At 51.7% G+C, this 22,087-nt stretch overlaps 1 protein-coding gene across 1 annotated transcript; it reads left to right on the top strand.

The window, feature by feature from the left end:
• The first annotated feature begins 5,803 nt into the window (after nt 1-5,803).
• PLK5 (polo like kinase 5 (inactive)) lies at nt 5,804-14,202 on the top strand. The gene is given in 15 exon segments (XM_045831451.1): nt 5,804-5,957; nt 6,598-6,711; nt 6,852-6,968; nt 7,340-7,469; nt 7,571-7,658; nt 7,762-7,857; nt 8,516-8,714; nt 8,874-9,000; nt 9,188-9,264; nt 9,438-9,522; nt 9,802-9,879; nt 11,417-11,529; nt 11,532-11,573; nt 12,687-12,797; nt 13,848-14,202. Coding segments are annotated over 15 exon segments (1,671 nt in total). The 5' UTR covers nt 5,804-5,849; the 3' UTR covers nt 14,034-14,202.
• Nucleotides 14,203-22,087: the final 7,885 nt, after the last annotated feature.

Raw genomic sequence — 22,087 nt, 5'->3', positions numbered from 1 at the left:
AGTGCCAGAGATTACACAGGGCTTCTGCGAGGAGGGAGGTATGGCCTGTGTGGGCAAGATGAGGATGTGGACCAGTGGCCCAAAGGATTATCATTGATGGAGGCAGTCATGACCTTGATGAGGTTAAGCCTGCTGGAGAGAGGATGGCAGGGGAGGGAGGGGGGATGGAGAAAGCAGGCATCCTCTTCTGAGCACTGATTACTTACAAAGCTATGGACTGGGGCCTGGTGGGTCATCAGAAATAAATCAGGCCTGGTCCAGGGATGTCACAAAGTGGACAATTGCATACCCCCCTAGAGGTGCCTCATTCCCCAAACACCAGCCACAGTGCCATGCAGGTGTGCATGCAGCAGGCATTGTGTCCTGCAAAAAGTGCATATAGTAGGCACTATGTCCTGCATGGAGCATTATAGCAGGTGTTATTCAGCAGGCACCACATCCTATAGAAATGTACACAGCACCCTGGCTGGTGTGGTTCGGTGGGTTGTGCTCTGGCCTGTGAACCACAGGGTCGCCGGTTCGATTCCCAGTCAGTGCACATGCCTGGGTTGCATGTCAGGTCCCCAGTTGGGGGTGTGTGAGAGGCAACCACACATTGATGTTTCTCTCCCTCTCTTTCTCTCTCCCTAAAAATAAATAAATAAAATATTAAAAAAAGAGAAACATACACAGCATATATTTTGCCCTGCAGGGAGTGTATACTGTAGGTACTGCGCCCTGCAGGGAGTAGACTCTGAGCCTTCCAAGGATTGCCTACAACAGTCACCGTATCCTGTAAAGAAGAGTGCATACAGAAATCATCGCACATGTAAGGAGAGTTCACAGAAGGTACTTTCTGCAGGCAACATCTGGAGCAGGCATTGTACTCTATCTGTAACAAGTGTATGCAGCAGGCACTGAGTCCTGTAGAAAGTGAATACAGCAGGCACTGCATCCTTCATGGGGGCCCTAGCACTTGTGGAATCACCAGGCTGGGATGGGGTGAAGGTGTGGGGTCCTAGGCCCACCACCAGTCTTTGTCTTCCAGTCTCCACCTCTCTCCTCTGAACATAACTCAGCTGGATTCAGTAGATTCCCAGAGGATAAGGCCTTGGGCTTGGCTCAAAATACCCGGTGCAGGTAGAGAGGGTGGTTGTGAGGTTCAGAGGCTCCAGGTCCAGTGGCAGCTCAGTTCCCAACCCTGTGCCCAAGCCTGGACCCTGGCTAAGGGTCAGCTGGATTCCCCCTGTCCTGAGCTCCAGCCCAGAACCCATCCTGGAGGCAGGCCAGGATGGGATCAGGAGAGTGCTTGCGGGTCATGGCATAGGTGGGTCAACTGGACTCCTGCTCCTTCTGACGTCTGTGGTCTTGTGGCCTCCCTGGGGGTTAGGAAATGTCTCTGAGCAGATCCAACGGTCTCCTCATACCCCCTCCTCCAATTCCCTGTGCCACTTATGATCCCTGGGTCCTGGCCATGTGGTCCCAGGACACTTCAGCCTTCTGAGTTGACTAAATGGAAGGGGTCCTGCCACTCCTGCCCCATAATCCAAGGTCTATGGAGCTGCCCAGATGTGCTTGAGCCTGTGTATGGATGGAACAGGACTGCAACCTACCATGGCCAGGGTCACCCACGTGAGCTGTGATTGCCACCTGGGAAGAGCCACCCTAAGCACATAAGAGGCAGGAAACAGAAAAATCCAGATTTCTGAGACAGTTGTTTGAGTTGCTGGATTGGCCCATACTTGAAGCCACAAACCCAGTATTTTTCACTTTAGCAACTTTGGGTTTCTGTGACTTCTAATCAAGAGGTCTCCACAAATGGGGGGTGTCCTTTCCATCACCCTCGTTCCACACAAGTCCTACTTGTCATGCCACTGACCCAGTGACCAAGCACTTCACCTACTGTGAGTTGCCACTGCCAAGGGGGCTGCCATATCTGATGTGGCACTCCTCACCCCTACTTTATGTGTCAGGACGCTGAGGTACAGAGGGGTGAAGCCACACTCAGTGAGACTCAGAGGTTCTGGAGCAGCTTTATACCCACATCCAAATGGGTGCTGTCAGCTCCTTTTGGGGATGGGGGGTAGGGGGACTTGCTTGAAGTGGGGATTCTCCAGGCAGAACCTGGAGGATGAGGGGGAAGTGGGTGGATGAGGGTACGAGGAAGAGGGTACGAGGAAGAGGGTGTTCTTGGCAAAGGAACAGCGTGTGCAAAGGAGAGGCCCAGGCACCAGGGAGGCCTCTGCGGCCGGAGTGCGGTGAGCAAGGACGGCTTAGAGGCTGGAGAGGGGCAGAGGCCTCACAGGGCTTGGAGGCTCAGAAGCACGGGAGCTTCTGAGAAGCATCAGAAGTGGCAAGTCATCCAAGGCATGCTGTTGGGCGGAAGATACTAGAAAAGTCATGCACAACGTGATGACATTTTTATAAAGGAAGTGTGCATGTTACCATAAACTCAGACAGCAAATTGAAGGATACACCCCCAGTGTTGACCACGATGATCTTGGGGTGGAGGTATGATTGACTTTGAGTTACTTACTGCCTTATAGGTTTTCCTTGAATTTCTTATCATGACCTCCTAATTCTTGTTCTTTTTTTTTAAATAAAATTTAAATTTTGGAATCATTTTAGATTTACAGAAAGTTGCAAAGACACTACAAAGTTTCTGTCTGCCCTCTGTTGTCAGAGTGTAATGTCCCTTCCCCAAAGGGACCTGTAGCTATGTCACCTCACATGGCAGAGAGGACCTTGCAGATGGATTAAGTTAATGACCCTGAGGTGGGAATGACCTTGGAGGACCAGAGAGGATGGTGCTTCTAGAAGGAGCCGACAACAGTGGATGCTTGGAGTCTGGGAGAGGCAAGGACAAGGTCTGATCCTGCACCAGTGGAAGCAAAGTTCCCCGCCCCTAATGCTGGCCAGTCTCAAAGCAACACCCTGCTGCAGTCATGGGGTTTCTGAAGCACAGACACAGGGTCCCCTCCTGCTGACTCTGATCACGAGGCCCTGTCCCCAGAGGCCAGCCTCATGAGTACAGACGTGAGGGAGTCCTCTGAGGGTTTAAGGCCAGGAGACCACAGAGGTACCTGGAGCCAGGGTGAGTCTCGGCCGCCTGAGTGCTCCCACCCTGGCACCTTCTGGGAGAGGAAGGCTGTGCTCAGGCTGGCCCCATGCCAAGCCCCTCGAGCCTCCCTAGGGAGACCTCCAGGAGACTGGCTGCCCAGTGCTGTCTCAGCAGCTGCCCCCTCACCTGCGGCAGGTATTTTGAGCAAAGCTTCCTGCACTTCTCCAGGGAAATCTGCTGAGTCTGGGGAGTTATTTCAGGTCATTACTGACAGAATGGAGGGGAAGTGAAGCTGTGGCCTGGGGTGCAGGGATTCGGGGGGGTGGGTGGCCAGGCCGAGGATACAGCCAGTGACCACCTACCCACCTAGCAGAACCCGGGCAGGGGTCAGCATGGGAGGTCAGGCAACCCCCTTTGTGATCTTATGACTAGCACCCAAACTGTGCCTCAGTTTGCTCATCTTTAAAATGGGGGCTTTAGTAAGTCCCCTGAGGTTCTGTTTTTTTGGGGGAGTAGAGTTGGGCCTCTAATATGTTTTCCTTTTTTATTGTGGCAAAATACATACAGCATAAAGTTTACCATTTTAAACATTTTTTTAAAGATTTTATTTATTTATTTATTTTTTTTAGGGAGGGAAGGGGGGAGAGAGAGAGAGAGAGAGAGAGAGAGAAACACCAATGTGTGGCTGCTGGGGGTTATGGCCTGCAACCCAGGAATGTACCCTGGCTGGGAATCCATTTTAAACATTTTTTAAAAAGTTTTATTTATTTTTAGAGAGAGGGGAAAGGAAAGAGAACAGGAAGACTAGGACCTGGCTTGCAAACCAGGCATGTGCCCTGACTGGGAATCGAACTGGTGACCCTTTGGTTCACAGCCCATGCTCAATCCACTGAGCTACACCAGCCAGGGCCATTTTAACCATTTTTAAGTGCACATCTCAGGGGCATTAAGTACATTCACATTGTTGTGTAACCATAACCACCATCCATCTCTGGAACTTTCTTATCTTCCCGAACTGACACTCTGTCTCCATCAAATGCTAGCTTCCTTTCCTCCCCTCCCCCAGCTCATTACCCACCATCTACCTCCTGTCTCTGAATTTGACTCCTACAGGGACCTCCTACGAGTGGAGTTACATGGTGTTTGTCCTTCTGTATCTGGCTGATTTCACTGAGCTCAGTGTCCTCAAAGTTCATCCATGTTGTAGCTAGCAGATGTCAGAGTTTCCTTCCTTTTTAAAGCTGAATAATATTCCAGTGTGTGGATGAGCCGCACTGTATCCGTTTATCCACACTGGGCGTTCAGGCTGTTTCCTTTTTGGCTGTTGTGAATTGCACTGCTGTGAACAGCTATGTTTTTGTTTTATTCTAGGTTTTCTCACTCTAGAGTTCTGGAAGAGGGATGTACCTGCTCAGTGAGGTGCAGGCTGGGAAGGGGAGATCTCCCCAGTGCCATGGTGGAGGTTTAGCCAGCAAAACCTAGTGGGCAGCCAAGAGTTGGGGTAGATTGGCGTCTGTGCAGAGGGGTCAGCTGACAGGCATGCTGTGTGGCACGTAGCCAGGAACTTCGGATTCTTTTACCCCCAAGAACCTTCCTGGGGTTCAGTGGTCCTCACCACCTGCTCCAGCGTGTGGGCTCTGCCTCCCCTGCCGGGTGTCTTGGGGGCTGGCTGGGCAGGATTCCGAAATCTGGTCTCTGGAAAATTCCTAGGCCTGATTCCAGCCTCATTGAGGCCTGCTAATCCCTCCCCATTCATTGTGTTATGTAACATTTGGGGATTAATCCCGAGGTGGCCAGAGGCTGTAGCCCAAATTCAAACACAGCACTGTCCCTTCCTGGCTGGGTAAGCAACCTAACCTCCTTGGGCCTCAGTGTACTCACCTGTAAAATGGGGACGGGCCACTTTCTGTATTTCCAGGTTGATGTAATGGTGAGATGGGAGAAGGCATGGGAAGTGCTTGGAACTGAAGTTGGGCCCGGAGCTCAGAGATGCCCTCACAGGGCCTGAGCCTGCCCACTTGTCTTCCCATCCGACTGCCTCTCCTTGTGAGCCTTTGCTGGGAATCATAAATCCCAGTGTGCATCCATTGGTCCCTAAATCCTGTCCCTTATCACTGTAAAGTGTCCTTCATAGATGGCACCTTCCAACAAGGAGCCATTCCCCTCTGGGTCCCTGCCCCCGGCCTCACTCCCCCTCCACACCAGCCTCAGCCCCAGAGATCCCGGACTTCTTTCTCAGCCTCTGAATCCTGCTGTGTCGCCCATTGCCCAGGTAGTCAAGCCCCATATGTCATGCGGGAGCCGGAGACTCACCTGCAGAAAAGATCTAGTCACAGACATTCAGAACTAGACCCATTCTCCAGCGCACTCGGGGGAGAGCCCACCAAACCCCAGCGCCACCCGCCTTTCCTGGGGAGGCCTCTGAAAGAATGAGAATTCCTTCAAGAGTCAGTTTCTGGCCCAGTGATTCAGTGCAACTGCGCATTGACAGTTCGCAGCTTGGCGGGAGGCACAGGATTGAAAGAGCCAGGTTGAGCGCAGTGGGTTGGCGCGCGGGGTGCAAACGCTGCTAGTGGGGCATCCACGCACCCCCACGCGCTCCCCACGCATCCGCCCCCTCCCGTTGCGGACCAGCCCCCAAGCTTCGGGACTCCGCCCTCCCCCCCTTTCCCCCTCAGCCAATGAGACGCGCCCCGGGCAGCGCTGCTCCCAGAGCTGCCGCACGGAACTGCGCTGCGCGGTGGTAGTGGGTGGTAGTGGGAGGCTGCGCCAGTGTCCGCGCCCTGCTCCCCGCAGGCCCCCGCCGGGAATGGAGCCCAGCTCCCGGCGGCGGGGCAGTTGCCGCCCGCTGGTCTCCCCTTTTCTGCGCGACCCGGCCTCGGGTCGCGTCTACAAGCGCGGGAAACTGATCGGCAAGGTGGGGACCCCAGCACTCCGACTTCGGGACAAGGGGCAAGGCCGGGCCAGGCGGAGGTCCCGGCAGGGCGGTGGTCCCGGCGGGTCAGGGCGGGTTGTGCACGTGCAATCCTGAGTGCAGTGGAGCCGGTGTGCGACCAGCTTGTTTGCGGGCCGTCCCCCTGGGCTTTATCTCTGCCTGTGTTGTGTGTCCGCACGAGTTTTGGGGTCTGGCGTTGGGCTGGGAGCCTGGTCTGTGGCGGGCCCGCTGTAGGCGTGCATTGTGTGGCAGGAACCAGTAATTGGCGGGCTATGTGTTGTCCAAGAGTTGTGTGTCCAGGAGTGTGGGTGTTCTACCACCGAGTGTGGCATGGGTATCCGTGCCTTTCTCTAAACCCTGTCATGTTGTCTCCAGGTGTGTGTGTGTGTATGTGTGTGCGTGAATGCGTTACACATCTCTCTGCTTTCTGTGCCTGGTATGGCTGTGTCTGTCTGAGTGGAAGTGTCCCTGTGTTTGTTCCCAGGCATTGCATTGTCTCCAGGTAAGAGGGTGTGGGCAGTGTATTTGTGTGTCTCAGGTGTGTGCCTGTGAAGCTGACTGGCCACCTGTCCACACACGTGTGCACACCTGTCCACTGAAGTTGTGAATCCCCTTCCTTAAGGGTGCCTTCAGCCGCTGCTATAAGCTGACCGACTTGTCTACAAGCAGCGTGTTTGCTCTCAAGGTGGTGCCGCGTCGTGGGGCCGGAGCTGGGGGTCTGCACCCCTGTGGGAAGGTAGGGTGCCCCTGTCAGTGCCCAGGGTCTCCATGCCCACAGCAGCTTCCCAGAGAGGGCCCTGTCTTTGAGGGCGGGGTGGATGCCCGTTGGCATGGCCACTGCATGCAGGGTGTGCACACAGAGGGCTGTGCCTGCAGGTGGAGCGAGAGATTGCCCTGCACAGCCGCCTGCGACACCGCAACATCGTGGCCTTCCATGGGCACTTTGCTGACCGTGACCACGTGTACATGGTGTTGGAGTACTGCAGCCGCCAGGTGCCCGGGGGGAGGGGCCGAGAGGGAGTCTGTACGACTCGGTGTCTGCTGTGCTCATCCGCATCTGCCCCTGTGTTCCGTCTGCACTTACCTGTTTCTGCCTGTGCCCAGACCGGGCCCCTCTGCGCTCATCCTAGGCTGTCTCACCTAGGCTCACCTGTGTACATTTGTGCCCAGTTAATTCTGTGGTCACCAGGCTTATTTCATACTCATCTGCGGTACCTGGGCCCACCTGAGCATCCCTGTGCTCACCTATGTCCCTCCTGCACTTTGCCATGCCTCCTGCTTGCACTCATCTTGCCCACTTCAGTACACTTGAGCTCATGTGTGTCTCCTTGGTGCTGGCGCTGTGGCCTGCGGGTCACCTGCAGTCTCTGGACCATGTGCTGGAGGCGCGGCGGACTCTGACAGAGCCTGAGGTACGCTACTACCTGCGGGGCCTGGTCAGCGGCCTGCGCTACCTGCACCAGCAGCATATCGTGCACCGAGACCTAAAGCTCAGTGAGTGCAGCAAGGGCGGCTGTGCGGGCCACGGGAGCTGGGACTTGGACCACCCCCCGACCCCGCTTATGCCCGTGACTCTTCCCACACCCCACCGGCAGGTAACTTTTTCCTGAAGAAGAACATGGAGGTGAAGATCGGGGACCTGGGGCTGGCTGCCAAGATGGGGCCAGGGGGCCGATGCCACAGGTAAGGAAGGAGGCTCGGAGCAGTCTCTTGGGGTGGGCACAGGTGAACCCAGGCTGGCATGCAGGCCCCAGTCTTCTTGAGCCACCCCACTGTCCCCTCCCAGAGTGCTCTGTGGGACTCCAAACTTCCTGGCCCCAGAGGTTGTCTCCAGGAACGGGCACTCCTGTCAGTCAGACATCTGGGCTTTGGGCTGCGTCACGTGAGTGGGGGCCTGGGGCCTCGCCGGGGGAGTGGGGCAGAGTTGCACAGGTGGTGCCAGGTATGAGCAAGAGGGAGTGTGCAAGGAGGTAAGGACGAGTATAAGTAAGTCCAGGGGAGGTTCAGTGGTGGCACAGGCACACGAGGGCATGTACATGACAGATGAGAACAGATGTGTGCAGATATGGGGCTGACAGGAGGAGCACCCACGAGCCATCATTCAAGCATGCAGGTATGATAGGGATATGGGGGGGTTATGTGCAAAGGAGGTCAGGGGTGAGTGTGCACAGATGTGTGCATAGGTGTGCAGGTATTAGGTGCAAGGGCAGATCAGGGCATATATTCAGGTATGAAGCACATACAAGAGTAGAGCAGGTGTGAGCATGCAAAAAGGAAAACTGGGCAGACACATTCAGACACATTATGTACAGGTATAAACAGGTGTCTACAGATGCTGATGTCTCCCGAGCAGACAGGAATGGCCAGGTGGGAGGGGATGAAGGGTAGGTATGGGAGCATGGATGGACGGGAAGCATGGACAGAGTAAGGCAGTGCAGGTAGGTATGACCAGGTGTGCACAGGTAGGTGTGAGCCAACTCTGGACCAGCCTAGGAAAAGTGCAAGCAGGCACCCAGGTTCTTGCCCCCCACCCCACCCAGGTACCTGGTTCTGACTGGCTCCCCTCCCTTCATGGCGGCTCCCCTGTCAGAGATGTATGAAAATATCCTAGCCAGCCGTTATCCTGAGCCTACCCACCTGTCACCCAATGCCTGTCGCCTCATTGCGCGCCTGCTGGCACCCAACCCAGCTGAGCGGCCCAGCCTGGACCACCTACTGCAGGACGACTTCTTCACACAGGTGTGTGGTATCCAGCGATGGTTGCCACCCTGGGGGCTGGATGCCTGGGTCCTCCTCTGGGGCATCTCAGCTGAGGCCCAGGTAGGGTGAGGACCCCCAGGTGGGGGGTCCTCAAGGCAATCTGAGTGGGGTGCTGACCCCCAATGCCCCACTCTGAAGGGCTTCACTCCAGACCGGCTGCCACCCCACTCCTGCCACAGCCCACCCATCTTTGCCATTCCCCAGCCTCTGGGCAGGCTTTTCCAGAAGGTGGGCCAGCTGCTGCTGAGCCAGTGCCAACTACCCTGTGAGTATCACCCGCCCACCCCTCGCCTGCTCCTACCTGCCCAATACCTGTTCTGCACCTCACACACTTGTCATGCTTCCCACCTGCATGGTAACTCACACCGTGGCAGAGGTGGGTATGGATGGCACGTGCCTCGCCCAACATGGGCCCAGGTTCTGCAGCCTCCAAAACCCTGTGCCTCTCTCAGGCCCCCATACTCCCAATGAGGCCTCGTGTCCAGGAGAAGATGGTTCAGACCCTGATTCCATGGAGTTGGGCATTGAGGTGAGGGCACGCATTGGGGGTAGGGACACAAGGAGGTCACTCTCACAGCAAGACTGAGCAGAGGGAGAAGACCCCACTTGGGTCTTCAGAGTGGGGAGGCTGGAGCCATTTGCTCCCCTCAGGCCTCCCCCCAGGGGCTGGGGTGCCCCTCACTCCTGCTGTTCCCTCCCCAGGCTCCCCTATTAGAGAGAGGGGCTCCCCAGCCTGAGGTCTCAGTCTACCTGCTCAACCAAGGGACCCTCCAGAGTGACCCAGCTGGTGAGCAGACTGTCTACCCTAGGTGGGGGCTGTCGGGGGGGTGAGGGTCCAGAGGCAGTGGACAAGACAGTGCCTTCCCAGGGTCACTGCCCCTGTCCTGGCTTCCATTTTCCCACCTGTAAAATGGGAGTGATTTCTGGATTCCTGGGTTGAAAATAAGATTTTTCCTGGATGCAGGAGTTTGGGGTGGGGCTGGTTAAAGGGGCCCCCTCATCATGGGGCCAAGGCCTGTCCCCTCTTTTCTTCTCTCCCTGACTCCACATAGATCTGTCTCCCCAGGGCCTGCGGGGAGCTCAGTGCAGGAGGTGGAAGAGGCCGTTAGAAACCTGCAGCTCTGCCTGGACCCTGGGCCTCCAGGTAGGAACACCGCCTAGGCCCCTGGGGCTACCCTGTCTGTTTTTTTTGTGAAGATTTTATTTATTTATTTTTAAAGAGAGAGGAAGGGAGGGAGAAAGAGAGGGAGAGAAACATTGATCAGTTGCCTCGCACACACCCTGGCCGGGGACCAAACCCACAATCCATGCATGTGCCCTGGCTGGGAATCAAACCAGCCACCTTTTGCTTTGCGGGATGACATGCAGCTAACTGGGCCACACTGTTGGGGCCACCCTGTCTCTCATTCTCTGAGGAAAAGTACCCTGTCTCCATCCAGGCACCCCTGGGGTTATTTCTGGGGCTCCACAGGGGGACAGGTGTAAGGGAGTCTTCAGGACACAATGACTTCAGGCAAGTCACTTAAGCCTCTGTGCCTCAGTTTTCTTCCCTGTGTAAGGAGGCTGATGATAGCTCCAGCTATCCCCGTGCGAGAGGTCTAGAACTTCCTGAGGCCGTGTTCTTAGGGTGACTCTTTATTTGGAGTGATGTGTTGGGGAGGGCTCTGGGGGCAGCCGCGTCCTCTCAGGTCTGAGATCAGTTGTAACGTCGTCCTGCTTGAGAGCCAGGGAGGAGACCGAGAGAAACTGAGGAAGGAAATGAGACATCAGGCCTTCACCAGCCCTGAACCCTTGTCCCAGCCGCGCCCCGAGATGGGTCCCCTCCCCATGTCCCAGAGTCCCAGTTCCCCAAGCCCTGTCTCTCTCCCTTTCCTTAACCACCCCCCAACCCACGTGTCCTGCCCCATCTGGAGAGGGACACTGCCCTGCGTGGAGCGGAAGCCCCAAGCCTTTTCTTTTTCGTGGGATCCATTTTGCTTTTTATTTTATTTTTAGACAGAGGGGACGGGAGGGAGAAAGAGAGGGAGAGAAACATCAGTGTGTGGATGCCTCTCGCACAGCCCCCACCAGGGACCTGGCCCATAGCCCAGGCATGTGCCCTGACTGGAAAGTGAACCAGTGACCCTGTGGTTTGCAGGCCAGTGCTCAGTCCACTGGAGCCACACCAGCCAGGGCATTTTTGCTTCTTTGTTCAGCTTCCCCTGATTGTTAGCAATCAGACTTTAAGCTTGTCTTTAATCAGCTGGAGCCAACTTTTATTTCAATGTTTTAAATAAACAGTAAAAGAGAATTTAAGAAAACTTTTCAGAGAAGCCACCTCGACAGCTCGGAGTCCCGTCTGCCCCTGGCCACTGGGTGTCCCATTTTCCCACTGATGACTTTTTTCCTCTGCAGGATCTGATCCATCATCCCACATGGCACTGAGCAATTTCTTATTTTTAATACAAATATTTTTAATCAAACAAAGCAAAGCCTTACGGTATTTTGGGCGTCACAGGCATTTCAGAATTACTCACTCCAGAGGGAGGGAGGGAGTGATCCCCATGTCTCAGTCCTCCCCCCACAAGGCAAGAGTTGGTTTTCTCTTTTCTGGACTTCTCTCGATAACTCCTGTGCACCTGCCGCCCCACCACCCAGGCCCCACCAGAACCCCCATCAGTTCACCTTATTTTTGTGCCCAGCCATGCAGGGACCCCCAAGAGAACAGCGGTCCATCCTCTGGGCCCCCAAGTGGGTGGATTATTCCAGCAAGTACGGCTTTGGCTACCAGCTGTTGGACGGGAGCAGTGGTGTCCTGCTTCGGGATGGCACCCACATGGCCCTGCGCCCCCCAGGGGGGTAAGTGGCAGGGCTCCTGTCCCCTTGGGGACCAGGCTGTCCCCCTGCCTTTCTTCATCCATTCCTCAAGTATTCAAGTACCTACTGTGCACACCTACAGCCACTCGCTGCCTGGTGTGGAAGAACAATGATAAATGAACAAGTTGATTTCAGGTGGGACTTTTCTGAAGGAAGTGACCGGGCAAGGTGACAGATGGGGTGGTGGATGTGGCTCACAATAGCATGGTTGTGGAGGGGCTTTCTGAAAATGTGACATTCAGGCAAGACATGAATGGTAAAATGCAGCCTGTTGGGAACAGCATTCGATGCACAGGGAACAGCATGTGCAAGGCACCAAGGAAGGAACTGAGCATGGTGGATCTGAAGAACAGTGGGGACTCCAAAGTGAGTGAGGGGGAGATAGGAAGGATGTGAAGTCAGTGCCCTTTAAGGCCACTGTTGGGGTTGGGCAGGAAGGAGGGATCTGACTCACACTTTTAACAAGATCTCTCTGGCAGGAATGATGCAGGGGACCAGCAGGGGAGGTGACTGGACTAGTTAGCTGGGCAAGGGCAGTGGCTTGGACTGGGATGGTGGCAGAGTAGAGAGGCAAGGGAGCTGGAATCTTGACTGTGTTTGCAGGCGGGGAGGATGGAGCGCCACAGGGTGAGATGGAAAGGTGGCAGAAGGGTGGGTATGGGGGTGATCAGGATCTCAGTGGACAGGCTGAGCCCATGGTTCCAGAGGTCTGGAGTTCAGGAGAGGGGCGGGCCTGCAGAGCATGGTCAGTGTGGAGCTGGTCTTCAAAGCAACAGTCCAAGGGGGTGTTGTTATGTGGGAAGGTGTCCTGGCCTAAGGTACCCAGGACAGCAGCTGTGACAGCTGGCACCCTGTTCCCCTGCCCTCAGCCAAGTCAGCTACATGCCTGACAGAGGGAAGCTGGAAACATTTGCCCTGAGGGACGTGCCCAGCCTGCTGGGTGCCAAGCTGGCCGTCTTGCGACTCTTTGCTGGCTACATGCAGCAGCGGCTGCAAGAGGTGAGGGGAGCGGGGCTGGTGGAGCTGGTGGGCCGTTGGGACTGGCAGGTGGAGAAACCCTGGCCCTAAGACCCTTGTGGCTGGGTCTGTCCACAGGAGGGGGACCTGCCTGTGCCCACTGAGTCTGCTAGCCCCAGCCTCTGCCTGCTGCGCTTCCTTGTGTCCCAGCAGGCCCTGCTGCTGTTCTTCAGTGATGGAACCCTGCAGGTGAGCACGGGCCCTCATCCTCAGGGGCCCCTGGGGGGTCAGCGGGTTGGCAGCAGCCCTGACCCCTGGACCATGCTGGCTGTTCCAGTGCACACTGTTGGAGGTGGGGCTCCAGGAAACAGCTGCCTCCTGGCAGGGGGGCAAAGTATTGACTCTTAATTTCAAAAATTACAAAATTGAAAATAAAATGTGCCCTGACCAGTGTGGCTCAGTTGGTTGGGCGTCATCCCACCAAGCAAAGCGTTGCCAGTTAGATTCCTGGTCAGGGCTCGTGCCTGGGTTGTGGGTTTGGTCTCCAGTCGGGGGTGTGTGAGGGGCGACCGATCGTTTCTCTCGCACATCGATGTTTCTCTCTCCCTCTCCTTCCCTTCCTCTCTCTCTGTACATGAATAAATAATTAAATAAAATCTTTTTGAAAAGAAAATGAGTGTAAGAAACGGCAAAATGTAATTTGGGGTCATCTTCGTGGGTGGTTTCATTTAGCAGCTGTCAAAATGTCATTGCCTTGGGAAATCATTTTTAAGTTGAGTTTTTCCTGAGAAGTCCTGGCAATTTCTGAGAAATCAGCCAGTTCTAAAACATTTCAAAATAAGTAGCCTATGATACTTTCATTATTATTCTTAATTTTTTATTACTTTAAAATTTTTTACAGTAGGAAAAACAACTCTAGCCGTTCAGACTGGGCGGGGCCACGCCCTGGGCTGGGCGGGGTCTCAGGAAGACAGCACTGTCTCCAAGGCCCCGCGGGACACTCGGGGGACACTGGTACTTGGTGAGGGGCTAGAGGTCTTCAGGTGACAGGGTAAAAATGGAAGTCTCACTGGGTGACCGTGGGCAGGGCAGTCCTGTCTAAAACTCAGTTTCTGCTTCTGTACAGTAGAACTCTGGGCTCGTGACTCTCTGAGTTCCTAGGAGTGGGACAGCCTCTGAGACCCAGGTCAGACGGCTCTCAGTCTCCTGCCCACTTGTCCTTCTGTCTGTAAGGCCAAAGCTGGGGGCAGCCCCAGGGAAACCCTTCTCCCCTTGACCTCGGCTCCTTACCTTTGGCAGGTCAGCTGCAGTGGAGACCAGGTTCAGCTGGTGCTGAGTGGTGGGGGCGAAGAGTTGCTGCTCACGGTCTGGGAACGGGGCCAGCCTCATACCTCCTACACTCTGGGGATGTTGCAGAGCCACGGCTGTCCCCCAGCTGCTCGCCACCACCTGCTTCATGCTCTCCGCATGCTGCAGAGCATCTAGCGCCCCCTAGGGTCAGACTGGACCTCTGCATGTTGATGCCAGGGACCCAGGCTCCATTTCTGTTCTCCTTGCTCTAGAGGGGATGTCCTTGGGGGTAGTTGGTGGGGAGCATGCAGGTGCGTGGGAGGTGGGGGTTCTTGCCTCATGGCGTGACTGTTCAACCCAGACTTTTGTTCAGCTTTCTTTTTTCTTTCATTAAAGAAAACGTGACCTGTAGCCTGCCATCTGACTTTCTTTGGGGGAGTTTGAGGACCTTCAGCAAGGCGACTCAAACCCAGCGAGATCTGAGCCCAGCGTTCTTTGTGACACAGACAGGCGGACCAGATTCTCACCAGCACAGAAGTCAGGATCAGAGTGGTGTTGTGGAGTGGCCAAAAATCTAAACGTTAGGACAATTATTTAACGGACGGTCAGCGAGAAAATGAATGTTGGGAGCTAGAGAGATGGTGACTTGTGTGTTACGCAGGGGGCGAAAACGCTCGGCACAGCTGTCACCTGCGATGACCTAGAGTTGGGGGGAATGTGCTTCCTGGGGAAGGTCCTATTTTTTTTCTCTCCATTGACATACATTTATGTTCCTGTAAAAAAGAACCCATCAGCACACCCTGGCTTTTCCCCTCGACAGCGTGCCTGGCTGCATTCCTGGATTTGTGTGTAAGGAGCCACATTGTTTCTTTTAATAGAAGGAGGGGATGAAGAAAATCTGGCATTTAGGATCTGGGGAGGAAATGCCAGATTTTCGGTGGGATCAGTGAGGGGAGGTCAAGTGTGCTGATGTAGGAGGAGAAATTGCTCTGTTTAAAAGAGGGGTAAACACTGGAAGATTCCCTGGGGAACCTGGGAGGAACTGGGTGTGGGTGGGAGAGGGTCTGGCAGAAGACAGAAGCAATGCTGGGTGGGGCATCATGGCCTTTTCTTTCCTTTTTATATTACTATTAATGTAAAATTCACATAACATGCAGTTAATTATTTTAAGGTGTACAACTCGGTGACAATAAATGCATTTACAGTGTTGTGCAACCACCACCTCTATCTAATTCCAAACTGTTTTTATCAAGCCAGAACGCCCCTCCCCCACCCCTACAGCCACTGACCCACTTCCTGTCTCTGTGGCTGTGCCTGCTCTGGACGCTTCGTATAAATGCAGTCACTCTGTGGCCTTTCGTGTCTGGCTTCTCTGAGGAGCATCATGTGTTCAAGGTCCATGCAACCTCTAGTGAGTGTCTGCGCTTCACTCCTTTTCATGGCTGAGTAATATTCCAGTGTGTGGAGGGACCACATTTTATGTATTTGCTCATTTGATGGCATCATGTTACAAATGACAGAAACCTCCCCCCTAATTTTATGAGCAACACAAAGGATTGGCTTCTGACATTGAAATGTTCAAAAGAAGAAGAGATGGTCGCTGGCAAGGATGGGTCAGGGGCTCAGTTGAAGAATAAAGAGGGAGGCTTCCTCCTGCCTCTCCCTTTCCCTCACTCTTTCTCCATTTCTCTCTCTACATCCTTTGTTTTGGCTCAACATAGTGACAAAGATGACCCCTGGCAGGTGCTGACACGCTCCCCAGCAAACCCTGGGCAAAGGCAGCAGCCACATATTTCTCATTAGTGCCAGCAAAAGTCCCAGGTTGAAGTTTATTGGCTGGACCTTGGTCACATGACCTCCCCACCCCACCCCTGAGTCTCCTGGACGCAGAGTGGAGTGTAGCAGGTCCAGAAGCTGGGAGAGTAGATGCTGATATCCCATCATCCTCTTGCTTTGCTGTGGTATGTTTCCGATCAACAGACAGTCTTTTGTGTGAAAATGCCATGGTGGGCAACCTGTAAGATGGCCCTACCTCCTGGCGCCCATCCCCTTGTGCAGCCATCTCCGCACTGAATAGGGTTGGTCTATGGAGCCAACAGGGTATCAGCAGTGACAGCCTGTGACTTCTGAGACCAGGCCGTACAGATGTGAGGCTTCTACCCCACTCCCTTGGACCACTTGCTCTGTGGGGAGCCGGCTGCCATGCTGTGAGGAGACCCAAGGAACACTGTGGAGGGGCCTACGGAGAGGACTGGAGCCTTCCACCGAGAGCAACATGAGGGAGCCATCCTGGAAGTGGCTCCTCCAGCCCCCGTCATGCCTGCAGACAAGGCACCCTGGGTGGCAGCTCAACTGCAACTCCACGAGAAACCCTTTGTTAGAACCACTGAGGCAAATCACTTCTGAATTCCTGACCCACAGAAGCTGTGAAAAAATGTTTCTTGCTGTTTCAAGCCACTCTGTTTTAGGGTGACTTGTTACCCTGCAATAATGTACTAATACGCTTGCCCAAACACCAGAGATGAGGACCCAGCCCCATCTCTGTCCAGAACATTGGTTTCAGGGGAGAAAAAAACAAAACACTGTCAGCAATTTAACTGCCTATCTTGCAAAATGACCTACCTAGAGTATTTATTCCCATCTGCTCGTGGGCGTAGGAACAGCAACAATCTGTGAGAATCGCCCACAACGGTGGTTTATAAACCAACCACAGAATATATTAATTTTGTAACCTCCCAGGCCGATTCTTATTTCTAGGTATAAGAACGTCAAGAAATGGCAAAGTGCCCACAACGCCCTTGCACTGAACCTTTCTGGAATCCTCTTCAGGGAGGGGGACTGTGAACTCCAAATAAATAAAGTTATTGTTTTGGGGGGTGCTTACAAAGGTTGGAGCTTAAAGAAATGGCAGTGAATCCATTCCAGGTCTGGCCAGGACCTTTTTTTGTGTGTGTGTGAGGAACTGTGGAGGGCATTTTTAACTTTGAAGAATGAAAGAAAACTTGCCTTAATTTAATTCTACCTTTACCCCCGCCTTCCATCTGAAGCATCCGATGAACGCTGCCTCCGGACCACCTCCTCATTGGTTCACGGGAGCATGTGACACAGATGCCTCCTACAATCACCAGCAAGTAAGGTGGGGCCAAGGCGGCAGCATCCCTTGAGGCTAGTTGGCTGCTGCCCTAGCAACCTAGCATGATGCCACAAAGCCTGGCAGGGTCCAGGTCCTGCCTGCCCGCATCTGCTTCCCCATCTGTTCTAAGCCAGAGCTCGCCTGGGAGCTGGGGGCTTTCTTCTCCCCCTTTAACAGATGAGGAAACTGAAGTATGTGCGTTGCATCAATATACAAAACTGCAGGGAGAAAATGCAGGTGGCTGTAGGTAGGTCAACCTGGCCACCCTAACCCTTTGGGGAGTTTTTAAAATCCTGATGACTCTAGGGAATTATGCCAAGGGAAAAAAATCCAAAGGTCACATCATGTAAAATTCCATTTATGTAACTTTTTAAAAATTGAGAGAGAGAGAGAAACATCCACTTGTTGGGATCAAACTCACAACCTTGGCATATCAGGACAACACTCTAACCAGCTGAGCTGCCCAGCCAGGGCCCATTTGTGTAACATTTTTGAAATGACAACAAATAAGTGGTTTCCAGAGAATTACAGGTGGGAATGGGTGGAAGGGGAAGGACTGAGGTTATAACAGAGAAGCTCTAAAGGTTCTTGTGGTCATAGATACACGAACCTACTCAGTTGATACTATTGTGGACAATACAAATGCATACACAGGAGAGCAAGTAAAACTGGGAAATCTGAAGTCTGGGTAAGGTAGGTGTCAACATCCACCCAGGTTGAGATGCTGATTTCATTTTGCAAAATACAACCTTATTGGAGGAGACTGAGCCAAGTGTAAGATGGACTTTCTGTTATTTCTTACAGCTGCAGGGGCATTCACAATGATCTCAATAAAAATTTCAATTTAAAAAAATTCTGCCCTGCCCTGGTTGGCGTAGCTCAGTGGATGGAGCACGGGCCTGAGAATCAGAGGGTTGCCATTTTGATTCCCAGTCTAGGGCACATGCCTGGGTTGCTGGTCAGGTCCCCAGCTGGGTTGAGAGGCAACCACAATTTGATGTTTCTCTTCCTCTCTTTCTCCTTCCCTTCCCCTCTCTCTAAAAATAAATAATAAATTTAAAAATCTTTAAAAAAGAATTCTGCCCTGACCCGGTAGTTCAGTAGACTGGAGCATTGGCCTGATATGCTAAGGCTGTGGGTTCAATCCCTGGTCAGAGCACATACAAGAATCAACTAGGGAAATTAAACAATAATAATAAAACAAATGGGACTACATCAAACTAAAAAGGTTTTGCACAGCAAAAGAAGCCATCAACAAAATAGAAGGACAACCAAATGGAATGGAAAAACATTCACCAATACATCTGATAATGGGTTAATATCCAAAATTTATAAAGAACTTATAAAACTCAATATCAAAAAAACAAGTGAGCCAGTTAAAAATGGGCAAAGGACCTGAACAGACACTTCTCCAAAGACCACACATAGATGGCCATAGATATATGAAAAGTTGCGTAGCACCACTAATCATCAGAGAAATGTAAATTAAAACCACAATGAGATATCATCTCACACCTTCAGAATGGCTATGATCAATAAATCAACAAACACAAAGTGCTGGCGAGGATGTAAAGAAAGGGGAGCCCTCATGCACTGTTGGTGGGAATGCAGACTGGTGCAGCCACTGTGGAAAGCAGTTTGGAGATAACTCAAAAAATTAAAAATGGAACTTCCTTTTGACCCAGCAATCCCACTTCTGGTAATATACCTGAAGAAACCCAAAACACTAATTTGAAAGGACATAAGCACCCCTGTGTATACTCATTGAAGCATTATTTACAATCACCAAGATATGGAAGCAGCCCAAGTGTCCATCAGTAGATGAGTGGACAAAACAACTGTGGAACATTTACACAATGGAATACTACTCAGTGGTAAAAAAGAAGAAAATTTTACTCTTTACAACAGCAATGGATGGACCTGGACAACATTATGCTAAGTGAAATAAGCCAGTCAGAGAAAAACAAGCACTACATGGTTTCACGCATGTGGAATCTGATTAATAAACTGAACTAACAAGCAAAATAGAGACAGACGCATAGATAGAGAGCAGGATGACAGCTATAGGGAGTGTTTAAAGGGTGGAGCGATCACACAAAAAGGTAAAAGGACTCATGGACATGGACAATAGTGTGGCGACTGTAGGGGTGTGGGGGAGAGGTATAAGGAGAACAACTGGTAATGGAAAAAATACAATAAAAATATAAAAAAATGAAAACATCAATCTAGGGAAAAAATATCAACCAATGAATGAATAAATAAGTGGAACAACAAATTGATATTTCTTCTTTCCTCTCTCTAAAAAAAAATCCTGCAGGTTTCTTAGTAAAGCTAAACATAGATTGCCATATGATCCAGCAATTCCACTCCTAGGTACGTACCCAAGAGAATTTAAAATAAGTGTTTAAAAATAATTGTGTGAAGACTTCCAGTCAATATGGCGGCATAGGTAGACATGGCTCTCCTCCTCCCACAACCGTATCAAAATTACAACTAAAATATAGGACAACCATCACTCAGAACTATTAGAAATCGAGTTGAATGGAAGGAAGTCTGACAACTACAGAATTAAAGCAACCACATCCACCCTGGCTGGTAGGAGGGGTGCAGGCGCAGAACAGGCTTGTCCCACCTCCACGTGTGGTGATAAAAATTCAGGAGGGACATCTTGGGAGTGAGGAGTCCCAGCCCCATGCTGGGCCCCCCAGATTAGGGTTCCAGTGCCAGGAAGATCAGTCCCCACAACTGCTGGCTGCAAAACCCAGTAGGAATTGAGTCAGTGGAAGAAACTTCTGGATCCCCAAGCAGTTCCTCTTAAAGAACCCACACATGAACTCACCTACTCAGATTTACTCCCTCTGGGCTCCAGCACCAGGGTAGCAGCTTGAAAGGCACCAGCGGCATACAGGGAGAAATTGAAGTGTCTGGCATCAAGGCGAGCAGAGGCCATTGTCCCTTTTCTGAACCCTCCCCGCACAGAGCCACTGAGCCTGCAAGCTGGTGCCATTTCTGAGACTTTATCATCCTGGCTAACACTGTTTGCCCAGCTCTGGAGATCCCCAGAGACTCTGCCCCACCCAACTACCAGCTACCCAAGCTGCTTTTCCATATGAATGAATAGCTAGTCTTGGCTCCTGCTTCACAACTTCCTAAATCCTCTCAAACAAGCAACAGCTGGCCTCAGTGAGCTCCAGACCCAGCACTAGCAGCAGCCAGCCTAGATTCACAGCTTGGCTTCGCCTGGGAATTGCCAAGCCCAGCCCAAGTAGTAGCCATTTCAGATTGTTTTATATCTCAGGCAGGGCAGCCCTGGGTAAAACACAGGTGGGGCCTGATCTTGTCCTGCACCACCCAGGAAACCCCAGGGCCAGTGCACCCAGTGGGAAGCCACAGACCACATCGGAGCACCACCACCCTGCCCCTGCACAGCTGATCCTCCACAGAGGGCAGTGGGTGGTGATCAGTGGTCATAGCCAGCCCTTGCAACTGACTGGTCTGGGTCCCTCCCATTGACCTGACAAGAGCAACTAAGTCTCTACTATAAGAGGAGAGTGTATTCAGCAGTGCACATGAAGGGCCCACCTTGAGTACCCAGCTTATAGCCTCCTGGGGTGGGGGGGGCTATGCCACTGAGCCCTACAAGACACTTACTACATTAGGCCATACCACCATCACATGCTGTCAAAGCAGCTCTACCTAGAAACAAACACAGGGAGGCTGCCAAAACAAGGAGACAAAGAAACATGGCACAAATGGAAGAAGAGATCAAAACTCCAGAAAAAGAACGAAATGAAATGGAGATAAGCAAGCAGATGCTGAATTCAAAACATGGGTTATAGGCATGCTCAAGGAATTTAGTGAGGATCTCAACAGCATGAAAAAGATCCGGTCAGAAATGGAGGATACACTAATTGAAATAAAGAACAATTTACAGGGAAACAGTAGAGTGGATGAATCAAATCAATGATTTGGAACATAAGGAACAACAACAAAAAAAACAATTATAACAAGAAGAAGAAAAAAGCACCCCCAAAATTAGGATAAATAAGCAGCCTGTGGGACAGCTTCAAGCGTTCGAACATGTGCTTCATAGGGGTGATAGAAGGAGGAGAGAAAGAGCAAGAAATTGGAAATCTATTCGAAAAAATAATGAAAGAAAACTTCCCTAATTTGGTGAAGGAAATATAGACAGGCAAGTCCAGGAAGCACAGAGAGTCCTAAACAAGATGGATACAAAGAGGCCCATTCCAAGACATATCATAATTAAAATGCCAAAGGTTAAAGATAAAGAATCTTAAAAGCAGCAAGAGAAAAGCAGTTAGTTACCTACAGGGAGTACCCATAAGATTGTTAGCTGATTTCTCAAAAGAAACTGCAGGCTAGAAGGGATTGGCAAAAAATATTCAAAGTCATGAAAAGCAGGGACCTACAGCCAACTTTGCTCTATACAGCAAAGCTATCAGTTAGAATCAAAGAGCAGTTAATTAGCTTCCCAGACAGACAAACAAACAAACAAACAAAAAACTAAAGGAGTTAATCATCACTAAACCATTACTATATGAAATGTTAAAGGGACCTACTTAAGAAAAAGATAAAAAATATGAACAATAAAATGGCAATAAATACACATTAACAGCCCTGGCCGGTGTAACTCAGTGGATTGATCATGGGCCTGTGAACTAACAGGTCACCAGTTCAATTCCCGGTCAGGGCACATACCTAGGTTGTGTGCTGAGTTCCCAGTAGGGGGCGTGCAAGGGTCAGCCACACACTGATGTTTCTCTCCCTCTCTTTTCTTCCTTACCTTCTCTCTAAAAATAAATAAAATCTTTAAAAAACACACATCTACATATGTATCAACAATTGAATCTAAAAAACAAACTAAGCAAACAGAAGAACAGAGATAGAATCATGGATACAGACATCGATTTAATGGTTGACAGAGGGGAGAGGGTTGTGCAGGAATGGGTAAAGAGATGAAGGGATTAGAATTACAAATAGGTAGTTACAGAATAGCCATGGGGATGTAAAGTACAGTATAGGAAATGGAGCAGCCAAAGAACTTATATGCATGACCCATGGACATGAACAATGGTGGGGTGTTGGCTGAGAGAAT

This window comes from Phyllostomus hastatus, unplaced genomic scaffold (assembly GCF_019186645.2).
Source record: "Phyllostomus hastatus isolate PE091 unplaced genomic scaffold, TTU_PhHast_1.1 phas_contig_159, whole genome shotgun sequence".
Taxonomy (NCBI): domain Eukaryota; kingdom Metazoa; phylum Chordata; class Mammalia; order Chiroptera; family Phyllostomidae; genus Phyllostomus; species Phyllostomus hastatus.
The sequence above is the reverse complement of the archived record's forward strand: the minus strand, read 5'-3'. Positions and strand labels throughout refer to the sequence as shown.